Source organism: Platichthys flesus, chromosome 6, assembly GCF_949316205.1.
Source record: "Platichthys flesus chromosome 6, fPlaFle2.1, whole genome shotgun sequence".
Lineage (NCBI taxonomy): Eukaryota > Metazoa > Chordata > Actinopteri > Pleuronectiformes > Pleuronectidae > Platichthys > Platichthys flesus.
Genome location: NC_084950.1, coordinates 23,570,788 through 23,584,225, shown reverse-complemented (window position 1 = coordinate 23,584,225; position 13,438 = coordinate 23,570,788). Strand labels below are relative to the sequence as shown.

Below are 13,438 nucleotides of genomic sequence, written 5' to 3'. Positions count from 1 at the left end.
TCTTAGATGCATCACGATGTGGACTCTGCATCGATTTTTCATTTTCAGTCACTGTATACTTAATTTCATAACCCGAAGATATTAATGATGTTGTTATGATGGGGAAAATATAGCATAGTTAGTTATATTCAGTTGCATATTTTCCTTTGAGGTCTATGTGTGTAGTCCAGTTGAATAATGCCAGTTTTAGAAATAGTAAAAATACACTTCTATCTCCTATATACCATGACTACGTTGTAGTTGTAGAATCCCCCCGGGTCTGCAAAACCATTATATTCCACTTTTATTGCACAGGTCTTCACAAACCTGAATCAGCAGCGGCTAAAACAAACGTTAGATAATTAAGATAATTCAAAGATCTTGGTTCAATATGTAAGCTCATGAAGTTGCGTGTAAATGAAGACGTTCTGGTCTTCTCTGCGCGTGTGTAAATGCGTGTGCGCTGTTCGCCGCTGTGTGTCGCTTCGTGTTTTTCCGGAAGTCTTCGGGTGCATCGCTTTCCTCGACTTGATAAAAACCACTCGGACTGTCTTCCGCTTTCCGCTTTAGCTCTCCCCATTCTGGGACGTTTTACGTTAAGGTCGGTGTGAATACAACGGTTTTCATCCATTAGCGTTACCGGCTCCGGGACCTTGCCATACTCCTCGGGTTCGGATCAGACTCGGCTGCGCTCGGACCTCGTCTCGGCGCCGCTGCTGCTCGGTCGCATTCGGCTCTTGTCGTAGCGCTGGAGAATGGACGAAGCGGACTCGGCCACGAAGGCGCTCGGGCTGGATGAACCGCCCATCGACGAGCCGCCGGTGGACTCGGATACCGAGTCGGAGGCCGAAGTTGCCACGATGGCTGTGATGGCGGAACCGGGAAACATCGACATGGAAGCCGAGTCCCTGCCGAACCCAGACGAGGCTGACGCGGCGTTCGCAGGTAAAGGCGGGTGTGTGGTCGGAGCTAACAGCAGGCCGCTGAGCTGGGTGGCGCTAAAACACACACACGTTCACTCCGTTTGTAAACAAAGGAGAACACACACTGCTCAGTATCTTAGTTACGATTCAAATGGGGACTTTCACATTACTCCTGCACACGTGTGCTACGTGTGCCAGTAAGTTAAACAACTCCCATGAATCATTCTACAGTTTAAAAAATGTGTTTAGTAGTTTGATCTCCTAACGCGCGCATCCACTTTATCAATTTATCAAGCGGTCCCGAATCCCGCAAAGATATTCAATACAGTTAGTTTACACTAGCACAACACAGTTTACTGGTGCTTTAATGGAGTGGACAATGTTAACCGTGTTTAAAGTCCATATTTTAATTGTATTTGTTTTATTAGAGGTATTGTAAGTAGGCCGAATTTAACATCAGTTCGTAACAAGTATGAAATGTCATGTGATTCATAATGCATTAGTACTTGAAATGTATTTCTGTCCATTCTTCTGTATCAATACGTCAGATATTGAACATAGTTTGGTGAGGGTATAATTAAAGTGATCATAAAGTCCCCGGCACCAGTGGAAGTGCCACACTGCTCTGTTGAACAACAATGATATTAATAAAAGCATCCCCACAACAATTTCCACCGCTTCTGATAACAATCATGGACATGCAACATTCACATCATTGATAAATAATGTGAAATTTTGCATCACATTCATTAGCTACAGTGGCGAATCTAGGATTTTACTAAATCAGGGCCCATAAGGGGGCCACCACTAACACAGATCCCTGCACAATTGCTAATTCAGTGAGATGCACAGTCGGTTCTTGTTAACTGCTAACTCTGTAGCTTCCCACATTGTGCACTTTAAAAAAGCTTAGAAAATAAAAATAATCTACTATGATCATTGTAAGCAAGTGACTGTTTCATTACAGAATAGACTACTGACAGGACAGGGGCACTTCAGGGTCCAGTAACTGCCTCCCTGGATCCACCTCTGCTAAAAAATGCGGGATAATATTGAAAATGAAGCTTAAAATTCCCCCTGATATCTGATGTCTCGGACAAATAAAGTAAATAGGCATTTTGGCAGATATAGGTTATTAAAAACTGTTCTCAGATTGTGGTGATTCTGTCATTATAGCCCTCCCAGTGTGGCTGTTATATCAACATTTTATCCTTACATTAAAGGTGTAATGTATTAGCTATTGTGCAGTAGAAGTGGAGTGCATTTGATTATTAAAATATTTGAAATCTCTTGTTGTTGATCAGAGATGACGGTGAGGGACGTTCAGGCTGCAGAGGACAACGTTTACACCACGACCGTCGCCACGTCAGGAAGCCTCCCTGAACACGTGCTGGTAGATACACACACAGATGATTACGCTAACGATAATTAAAAATGTTAATGCAAGCATTTGCTGGTTTTCCTATGTTAATAAGCTGTCTCTGTGTTTTGGACTGTTGTGTCCAAAACTCACACATCTTGTCAGACTAGGGAAGACATTTAAACATGTTAATTGGGCTTTGGGAGATTGTGGATGCATATTTTTTCTTTCCTGGAAATAGGTTAGTTACTCTGAGCTCTAAATGAAAAAGGACATGCTGACATCTGCTGGTGAAACTAATGTGTTACAAATTACCTACATAGACATCTGTGTTTGTGTGTTACAGAGTGGGAGGACGACCCTCCAGCTGGGTGAGGGTCTCAGTACCCAGAAGGCCACACTGATAGTGGTTCACACTGATGGCAGCATCGTGGAGGCTAGTGGCCTCAAATCTGCCACCGCCATTGCACCAGGTGTGTGTGTGTGTTTGTGAAGGTCCTGTCGTGTCTATGTTCAACCAGGTTTGGTTAAAAAAGTGAATACGTACAAAAACCTGAACTTGTACGGAAGCAACCTACATCTCTCTCTGATCGCTGTCTACTTGTTTTGTCCTTGTGTGCACCCCTCAGGTCCACAGACCACGCCCACTCCACTGACTCCTCCCCATGACAAAGACTCTGGCTCCAAGTACAACTGGGACCCATCAGTCTACAACAATGAGCTGCCGGTCCGCTGTAGGAACTCCAGTGGTGTCCTCTACAAGAACAGACTCGGATCAGGTGACACATATCTACACAGCAATGTTTCATGCAGCGGCATTTCCAGTTAAACCAAACTTTCCTCAGAAAAACTGATTGAATTTCTGGTTAAGTCACCACTGATACGTTTCCCTCCAGATGAACCCGGTCCTGAATAGTTTCCAGGTTAAGCTTCACCTCAGACTTAACCAGTGTTACACCCTACCACTCTCTTGATTTCTAAATTCATCTTTTGTGCCATTTTACTGTTCATGTCAGATTTATCACATCGTGACAGACAGCATATTTTTCCAACTGAAAACTGTTGTGGCCATATGTTTGTTCACAATTGTCGTGCAGTCAAAGTCAAAGACCATTTTGTGTCACGTTAAATATAATTGAACCAAGATCCTTGTTATGAAAGTGTAAGAGAAGTGCACAGTCAAAAAAAAAAAATATGTCAGTTTTGTACATAAAGTGTAACAGAACTAGAAAAATGCAAAAGTTTAATATATATATGCATATGGAACAAACCAGTCAGAAGTATCCACATACTTTACCCTCGTTACAAACTTAGGGCCTGCATTCGAAATGTTGCTGAGGTAAACATTCATCAATATTATCCGCAAAATGTCCTTTAGTATCAAAAGTCAAAGTTATCATGCAAAAATACATGAATGATTTAGCCAGTTCTGTGTTGCTCTTTTTTGACTGCATGGGCTATATTGTGCAGCATGAGTGAATAAACCAAATAAACCCTGACTGTTGGTTAAAGAGCAGCTGTCTGTCCGTACTGATGATTTAGCCAGCAGAGCTTCATGTCCATCCAAGCTCCTACTGTCATTCACTTCACAATGTCTTCTAGAGCATTAGGCCGTTTTTTCTGATATAATTCACTTCTACTTTTTTGGAAATTCATCCTGTTTCTACCCACACTGACTGTGTAGTGTTATGTTTAGGGGGTAAAGGTCACTGCATCAAATTCAACCAGCAGTGGTTCACTCCCACTGAGTTTGAAGGTCTGGCAGGAAGAGCGAGCAGCAAAGACTGGAAGAGGAGCATCAGATACGCTGGCCGCCCTCTGCTCTGCCTCATACAGGTATCACTGCATTAATACCACTGTGGGAATACACCACCACTGCAGTACTACACAGTGCTACACCATACAGAGACTGTTTGCAGCTGATTCTGAACAGGAAGTTGGCATTAAGTTTAAGTGGGTGTGTGTGTATGTTTTTAGGAGCGCATCCTGAACCCCCACGCTGCCTCCTGTACCTGTGCAGCCTGTTGTGATGACCCGACAGCGGTGAGTGACTTTAGATCAGATGTTAATGATGTCCAATTGTTTTTCAGTCATTTCCAGTAAAACTTCAAAAATGTACCTGCTCTTCGTTCCCAGATCGGGACGTATTCCACTCAGGTTTCTTTTTACAGACAGGTAACAATTGTTTGATTTCCTCTCAATTTGAAGGCCACATTTTAATAGATTGATCACAGATTGGCAAAAGACTATGGTCCAAATGAAGAGTTAAATTTTAGTTTGTTACAACCAGTCAGCAACTTTTATTCCCTATCCAAATCATTATTTTTTACAAAGTAATACATGTGTGATACACGCTGCATAAAAGCTAAATCTGTTTATAGGTGAAGACTTTTTCTGTTAAAACCTGATTTTTTCATTGTTGTGATTGTGGCTTTGGGTTCACCATTACAGAACTGGTGGTGCATCTTTTCCAAACACTTTCTATTTCTTCTTGTAGACTAGAGGCCCAAATAATGTATTTCTCTACAAATTGCCATTAATTATAAAACAAACAGTCTTACAACCAATATTACAATTTAAAAAAAAAGAAGACTGGGCGGGTTTGACGGTGGGATTCAAATATTTGATTTCAGTCAATACTGTCAACACCAACCTTGCAACCCATGAAGAGTCCTGGGAGCAACGGCAGATATCTGTTAATATCTTGGCCAAGACTTGGTCATGCACCTGCCGCACAGCGTCTACAGTCGGACTTGTTTCTTTTATCACTTTTATCACAAAACACAAACGGCGATACTTTTTGCAGGTGTTTTACACTCAGGAGACATTTTTGCTAATCGACAGTTATCTAAAAATGCGATAACTTAAGAAGCCAATAGCAGACAGATTTTGGTCAAATGATTCTGCCCCTTTTGCTTTCTACAAAGACTGTCTACCTGCAGGCAGCCAAAGCCCGCTGAAAGGTGATTTGTCAAACTAAAAACAGAAACCAGAAGGCTTCCGGCCGCAAAATCTTGTCCTTCACCTACAGGTTCTGCAAAAAATCTGTTTATAGAAATTAGGCGACGCAGTCTCTTGTTCCAGTTTCTGTGATCCGTTACAGTTGGTCTCTGTGTCTCTGTAAACTGAATCTGTTAGAGTTGAACAGGCTGAAGAAAAATGTAATAACTAAACTTGGACGGATGCTGTAATCTGATAATGAAAGGGTTAATCATAAATTTAAGATATGATCTTGTAATGGTCATTCACAGACCACCTGGTTCAGACGAATCAGTTCATCAGAGCTGGATTGGTTTCGTCTCTCTCTAAATGTCTGTCTCTCTCTGTCACAGTGTCCAAAGGATGGAGAGTCTCTGGCTACAGAAAGCCTCGCTATGGTAAAGCTGGTTTTCCTGTCACTACAAACTCATACTCCTCCATGTCATCCATCTTTAACTACAGTCACTTTATAGACAGTCACAGTGTGTATCTGCACTGTACAGATTGTCTTTACAACTGTCTCCGTTTACAAAGAGAATAGCAACAGTTGTGCTCTCTTTTTTTCTTCACTTAAAGTTAAATTACAGTGACAAGCCTGGTGGCTGTAGCTGAGGAGGGAGAGTGGGTCAGCCATTAGTCTCTGGATTAGTTGATCCCCAACTTCTTCTGTCTGGGAGCGGAAGTGTCACATCAAGACAATTGAATAATATTTAGCCATAGAAACTTATTTCGTAGACTGCGAATAGCGAATATAATCATTCATTAGTTACAGAACCAAGTCGTATCAAAGTCCAACTCATTGTTTTTCATCTCATTGTCTCTGATTTAAAGGATCTGAACTGTTGATGGTTAATTTTGTCTGTCTCCCTGTTTCCCGACTGCTCAGAGTGGACCAGTCCGCCTCTTCGTCCCCTACAAGAGACGGAAAAAGGATATGGATCTTCCTCCAACCCCCCCAAAAAAGGAGCTTCCTTCAACCAAGAGCATCACGCTGACCCCTGGGACCACATGTAAGTCAGGTTACCTCCCCATGTGTCTGCAGGAGGGGCGCTGTCTCTGTGTCTCACATTAGAAGAAGACAAAGGTTTAAACAGTTTGTAGTTCAGGATTAGCAGGTTCACATCTGTTAACTTCTTTAAAAAGTTTCAGAGTGACAGGAGTAACATTAATCATATTCAACGTTGTATTATTCGACTGTTAATCCCTTTAAATTAACCTTAAAACTTTAGTCAAAAACATTCACTACCACCATGTAAATTACCCCTGAACTATTATGATTCATGAAATATGAGAAAATGTATTGACTCGTGTGCAGTTTGTCTTAGTCTGAGCTGAAATCTGAAAAAGACACAAACGGTTATTTAAATTTATTGGAAGTCCTGGAGTTTTCATCAAATCTGTGGGATAAACTTTTAAACCAGTCTGTCCTCCACTCACAGTCACCATGTCCCCGACTGGAACGTTCACCACCCCCGGCACCTTGACCTTTGACCGCAGTCCAACTGCTGACGCTACCGCCGCCGCTGCTGCCGCCATCATCTCTGAGGGTTCGGCACAGAGCGAGGTGTTTGCCAGCACAACAGGTACCAGAAACAAAAACATTTAATTTCTTCCAAATTCAAAAATGAAAATAAAATTAATTTAAATTTTTGAAACAATCACTGCTCGCAAAATGTTTGCCGTCACACTAGGGCTCTTCTGATTGATTGAAAAAGTCATACATTTAATCTGACTGCTCAGCAACACACACACAGACACACACACACACAGCTGTGGTCCCAGCGTTAGGACTGTCTGTCCTTCACCTCGAGGTTAATGAAGTTCTCTGATCCCCTCTGTGTGTGTTACACATTAACAGCGTGTGTAAAAAACAAGATAAATAATTTACGTACATCAATTCAAATCTGCAGATTAAAAATAAACCCAGTCTGTCAATCAAGTTCTTAATGTCAGCTTAAATAAGACATAGAATTAAAACTCGTGCTCACAAAGTTTGGACAGATGAGCACTTAGCATGTTGGATTTTATCAAATTGCAGCATTAATAAGGACTCATATCAAGGGAGGAAATAACCTGATATATTTGTGAAGAATATAACGTGAAGACAAACTGGAAACGTCATCTGCTACAACTTCATATGTAACTGAAGTTTATGCTTCTTCAATATATAAACACAATGAACACTTTAGTTCCATTAGTTAGTTCATTTTTTACAAACATCAGCAGTGAGGGAACCAAACCAAGACTAAATAAACCAATGTTACTATAGCAAAACACATCAATAAATCATCTACGTACTTATTCAAAAAATGTCTGCCTGTAGAACCCATTTCACGGTTGTTGTATTTTTAAAAGCTCTGCACACAACGTCCATCAAGAAAACAAGTGGTAAAACTTTTTGAGGAGGACTCACTAAACTCAATTAATAATTCTGCATAGTATATATAATGATAATCTATTTATAAATGTATAACTCTATTTAAATTATGTTTATTTTCCTTGTAAAAGACCTGATAACGTGCTTTACTATCCTATCTTTGATGCTGGCGACGCTCAGAGACATGCACACACATGTTTCCCTGGGACATGTCAAACCACAGTTTGAGATGGATGTCCAGTTATTTTTGGACTACTCCCAATGGAGCTCTGCGCTGCGTGTGACTCCACTAGCGCAGGAATAATTTCACACACATTAAATCGTGTATTTAGGTCAGGACTGGATGCATGGTGGAGGCACACTCGCACAAACACACTGGCCTGGATCTGCTCAGACCACCTGCTTGTGTTTGGTTCTTAATACATTGTCTCTACATTTGATAAGTGAGGTGCATGACTAATGAAAACATCACAGCAGGCGTCACCTTCTGAAAAAAGAAAACAGTGCATGTGTGATTTCACTCTAAGTCGTCCCGGCGAGACTTCTTAGTCTTTTCATGTCTTTAGTAGCTTGGAAAAAGATGAAAAGAAAAGTGAAGGAAGCGAACAGAGATGTACCGCGTGTATAACAGCCTAATTTCATGTCATCTCGCTACTGTAGGTAAAATATAGTTTGTCGCTCTTTTTCTTCCTTCTCAGTGCTGACCGCTTTGCCAGCGTTGGCCGTGACACCTCAGCCCGTTCAGGCCAAGATGTCAGTGGCAGCGGTAGTGTCTCCATCGGCAGGGCTGGTGAGTGGGCTGGAGGTCGGGCCAGCAGAGAGCGAGGGCCAGAAGAACACCTGGCTGTACCTGGAGGAGATGGCCGACACGCTGCTGAGCAACGTGCAGCAGCTGAAGGCTCTGATCGAACAGGCCAAGGTCTCTGCAGTGGACACGACAGGGTTCAAAGGTCAGGGAGGCAGGAAGGAGGTGAGAACACACACACACATAAGGTGTAACCACACAACTAAAAAATGTCCACAATCATTTTATTTGTATAGTACCTTTCATATGAGAATGTTCCCTGACCAAAATATAATTTTAATTATAATAATGATTAACAAGAATAATGTACATAAGATGGAATATAGAAAAAATACACAATATATTAAAATAAATAAATGCATAGCAATAGAAAATAGAATATTCACAGAACAATCCAATTATAATAAATGAATAATAGTAGTTTAAAAAAACCATAAATTGAACAAAATAAAGTTGAAAAAGTATCAAAATAGAATAATATTCAAGTATCACGCATCTTTTTTTTTTAATGCAGCAGTGGAAAACAAATCCAACAGAATTATAAACTGTACAAATAGTTTTAATGTATCTATTTCCAAATGTTTTATGTTCTACAATCATCTGTATAAGGCAGCAGAGATGAGTTATTACTTAGTTATTGACCGTATGTGTGTGTGTGTTTGTGTTTGTTCAGTGTGGTTTCAGTCAGTCGTTTCAGAACCAGATTACCTTTCAGCAGCCGGACGACTCTGATGCCAAGAGGAACTCTGACATTACTGAGATCATCATCAATGTACAACACACACACATAAGCACCCATCTTGAAATTCTTCAACAAAACTCAGATACACAAATTAAAAAAATAGTTAATATATTTCTGGGATGTTAACTTTCTGTGCTTGCCTGTGTTTTGCTACGTTACCTCTGTAGCAGATGTGCGTAAACTGTGGTCGAATGGCAATGAGTGAGTGTACCGGCTGCCACAAAGTCAACTACTGCTCCACCTTCTGTCAGAGAAAGGTAAGACCCCCCTGAGGACAGTCATGTTTTATATGTCAAATATTTGTATATATTTTTACCAAGAAATCCTTGTTAAAAATACAAATCTTATTGGAGTGTGCATCAAGATAAACAGTGATTACAATACGTGAGAGGCATAATACATACATGCTACAGTAGATACAACAGAAAGTCAGAAATAAAAGTGTCTTTCTAAAATCATGAATCATATTTAAGCTGATTATTAGCTATTAGCAACAATACATTTCCAATTCACCTCCAGCTCACGCTGCAAAATGTAAAAGCCTTCTCAGACATGACTTCAAACATAGCTTTTTCCCCCCGCTGCCAAACAGAACACCAGCGTAGATACTCCTCCATGTTTGTTTTAATCTTAAATTGAGTTTAATGTTCCACACTGAGATCAGAAGGTGGCGTTAATGTTCCTATAGGTTGTTTGCCAACCCCCGTCTGTGAAATTGAATTCTCTGGAAACACCACTGTGAAATCGTTTCCTTCAAACTGTGTGAGTGTTGTCTGACAATCGGGCCAAATTGTCCAGTTTGTGTGTTCTAGAGATTATAAGATTATAAATCGGTTACGTCTGTCATTATGTCTGTGGACTCCCACATTTAGAAAATCGATCAAGAGTTGAAAATCTTCGGGGTTGATGCAGCCCTTACTGTAATTTGTATTCTGCATTCTTGCAGGGGGCTCTCAGTCAGATTAGTTTAGTCCAGCGCATGGCGTCATAGTATGTCACACAAAGCTGAGCCTCTTTAAGTCATTTACAAACACCTAGCTTGCCATTAGCATGCTGGCTCGTTCACATCTTGTTTCGGGGCAATGGCTCAAGCAGCTAGCAGCAAATTGAACTTTGGCAAATATACAAATTATTATAATGCGGTGTGATGGGACAAAATGTTTTGGATCCTGAGGTCAATGACCACTCAAGGTCACCAGAGGTCCTTGGGATATAAATTGCCTCTATGTCTGAAATAATAGCTTTGGGTGTGTAGAGTACATGCTGATCATGCTTTAGTCATCATCATGCGTTTGTTTACCTATCAGCCTCACGAGTATAACTGCAAAGTGCACATATTATGCAGACCTGCAAACCCAACAAGAATGTTGAAAAGCCTCTGTGGGGGTTTTAGTTGCTCAGGATTCTTGTCATTCACTTTATGAGGAGCTGTAAGAGCGATGATAGTCTGATATATGACGAACTTAACTGTCGGTCCAGAGTCAGAGGAAGAGTCTAAAATCACCAACTCACTCACAAACCCCTACTCACTGCAGAGGGACTTCTATGTAGAGCCGGTGGAAAATCCCATAATACATTTAAAATGTTTATCTCACAATACTTTCATGCTTTAAGGTTAAAAGACATATTGAATGCCTATGTTTGAATGTGGAAATAAACTTGTTTGTGCTGTGCTGCTCTGCTCTTATTACATATTTTACCAGCAGAGCTCACAGATTTGTCTCGTGCCAGAACAGACTCTTCATCGATAATCCAGATATTTCTGATAAGAACATGGGAGTAGAATCGCCAGAGAGATATTGCTCAGTTAGTGACCATCACTTGTTTCTTACAAGATGCACTGTGGGATACAATGAGTCCAATATGAAGGGTATCAAAATGTCACTACAAAATGCCAAATTCTCTATATAGTGAGTGATTTCGGACACAGCACTGTGTTTGCTGCTTTGAAAAATAGGTTCTGAGGGTATGTATGTATGTGTTCCTCTCTTTATCCTTAATTTGAGATATATCATTCGTCTCACAATGTTGGCCTGATCACCTCCCCTGTTGTTCTCCTCCTTAATATTAGTTGATATTTACGGTGAAAATGTGTCAGTACTGTCACTTTATCAGTACGACAGTATTAAGATATGCATGAACAGCAACTGTACCACTGTGAAGAGAATCACACTTCAGGTTGATTTTACCCTCTGCAGGACTGGAGGGATCATCAGCACAGCTGCTGTCAGTCAGCAGGGGGCATGAGCATCCAGGAGGAGGATCCAATCACAGCCATCGACATGGACAAAGTGAAATGATGATGTTGCAGGCGGACCTCTACATCATCAGCTGCTGCAGACAGGAAGTCCGTATGTGGGCAAAGAGGAGGGATTTTTTTTACTTAATATCCTCTCAGTGGAGCTTTTATTGTGAAAAGTGTCTCCACAGACCAGTATGAGAAGAAGGTCTGTGATCTTCTGACAGTTGAACTGTTTGTACATAAACTGTTAAGACTGCAGAAGGCTGCAGCTCTGATCGTCAAACTTCTATTTATGGAAACAGAAATCTGTCTGAACGCATTGAACTGTACGTGAGCATAAATAAGGCTTCATATTTATAAAGTGTACAGATTTCATATTTTATTTTTGTATTCGTTGTGTTCCCTCTGTGGCTGTTTTCTGTTTGTTGAAACATAATTTTGAATCTCCAGAGACTTCCTGGATAAATAAAGGTCAAACACATCAATAAAATAGAAAATTATATTTAATTCAAACTCCACCTCATCTTGGTCTGCTCTTTTTTCTCTTCAAAACAAATCCCAAATCTTATTTTCTCATTTGGAAGTTTAAGTTTTGTTCTGTTTTCAGTAGTGTTTTCACACCAAATTCCTGAAAGCTTATTTTAGTTTGTTTAAATTGTCTCAAGTTTCACAAGATATAAAATGATCATCTTCCAACCTTTAGGTCTCTGTAGTTCTCTGTTTACAAGTGATATATGCCAAGAAAGATACATAGCTACAGAGTTGCAAGCATTTCATTTGCATTTAAAATGCAAATAACTGCAGTTAAGTACAACAACATTACAATATGCCTCCTCTGTCTGAGCAGCCGGATTCGTGACCTCTGACTGGTGAAGTTATGTCAGCCAATCACGTTAAGTTCCGCCCAGCAATTTTGATGTTGGACAAATTTGATGGAAAATACTGCTGTTCGTAGAAAAGGCGTTTCTATGTTATTATGCCTCTACGCCGGACACAGCTGATTCATCAGCAAAGCCCTGAGGGATCTCATTACATGTGACACATGCATTCACTTAGACTCAAGGTTGAACTGATTAGAATTCAGTGGGTCAAAGGTCAAGTGCACTGTGACCTCACAAATGTTTTGCATCATGAACAGGGAGCCTTGAGCACGTTTGGCTGGATTCACAGGATGAACTGATTAGATTATGGTCAAAGTCACTGTGACCTCAGAACCTAATTCAAAAATAATAATAAAATACATGTGATACATTTAGCTAAATTACTTCAAAGTGGTGAAAGTGGACACATCGAGACACATGGTTGGTTGTTGGAGGCTTCACATTGTATTTTCAGTTTTACCACTAGGTATTATTTACGATTTGAGTTAGCATTACCTTTGCAAGGGAGGTAATGTTAACTGACCCTGTGTTTGTTCATTGGTTTGTTTGCTTTAAAGGATTAGCACAAAACTAGGTGGATAAGGCTAATAATGACCAAACACATCAAGTTTTGGTGTGGATCTGGATCAGGGGGCAGATCCAGCAATATGTTCTCACTTTCTTTGCCATTCTGAGATAGATTTCAACATTTTAGGAGATTTTTCAGAGAATAATTCATGGACCTTAATGGAAAAAATATCACACATATTTGCAGCAGAGGCTCTCAATTTCTTTCTCAGCCAAGGACCCCTCATGTATGACCCTAACGGAACAATGTATATTTATATATATCTTAAGTTTCATCAAATCCAAACAAGAATCCTGGCATCCTGACAAAAATTTAAAAAATAAATATATAAATAATCTATAAAGAGTCATAAATAAAAATATTTTCTCCGATGCACTTTCACTTATCTCATCTTGACAAGAGTTTTCTGTCACACTCTTCTCCTTTGTTCTGTCATTCCGTCTATCAGCAGCAATCGTGAGAGCCTTCTGTGTTCATTTATCTGCTCAGATGTTTAACTTCTTAATGAAAAGCATTTTTCAGGCTCTATTTTATTTTTTATTCAACTCAATTCTCACAGAGGGAAACTCATCATCATTCCTC

The 13,438-nt window shown here is 40.3% G+C and overlaps 1 protein-coding gene across 3 annotated transcripts; it reads left to right on the top strand.

Moving 5' to 3' along the window:
* Positions 1 to 499: 499 nt before the first annotated feature.
* On the top strand, positions 500 to 11,925 carry deaf1 (DEAF1 transcription factor). 3 transcript variants are annotated; one of them, XM_062389893.1, is made up of 14 exons: positions 500 to 924; positions 2,207 to 2,295; positions 2,609 to 2,735; positions 2,892 to 3,041; positions 3,959 to 4,098; positions 4,240 to 4,305; positions 4,399 to 4,437; positions 5,595 to 5,639; positions 6,128 to 6,251; positions 6,681 to 6,824; positions 8,317 to 8,588; positions 9,097 to 9,195; positions 9,336 to 9,422; positions 11,364 to 11,925. In XM_062389893.1, the coding sequence occupies exons 1-14, from the start codon at positions 735 to 737 to the stop codon at positions 11,463 to 11,465; spliced, it is 1,674 nt and encodes a 557-aa protein (XP_062245877.1). In that variant the 5' UTR covers positions 500 to 734; the 3' UTR covers positions 11,466 to 11,925. The 3 variants fall into 3 exon arrangements, with proteins under 3 accessions (XP_062245877.1, XP_062245876.1, XP_062245878.1); XM_062389892.1 differs by having other exon boundaries at positions 9,333 to 9,422; XM_062389894.1 differs by lacking the exon at positions 4,399 to 4,437 and having other exon boundaries at positions 9,333 to 9,422.
* The last annotated feature ends 1,513 nt before the right edge of the window (positions 11,926 to 13,438 follow it).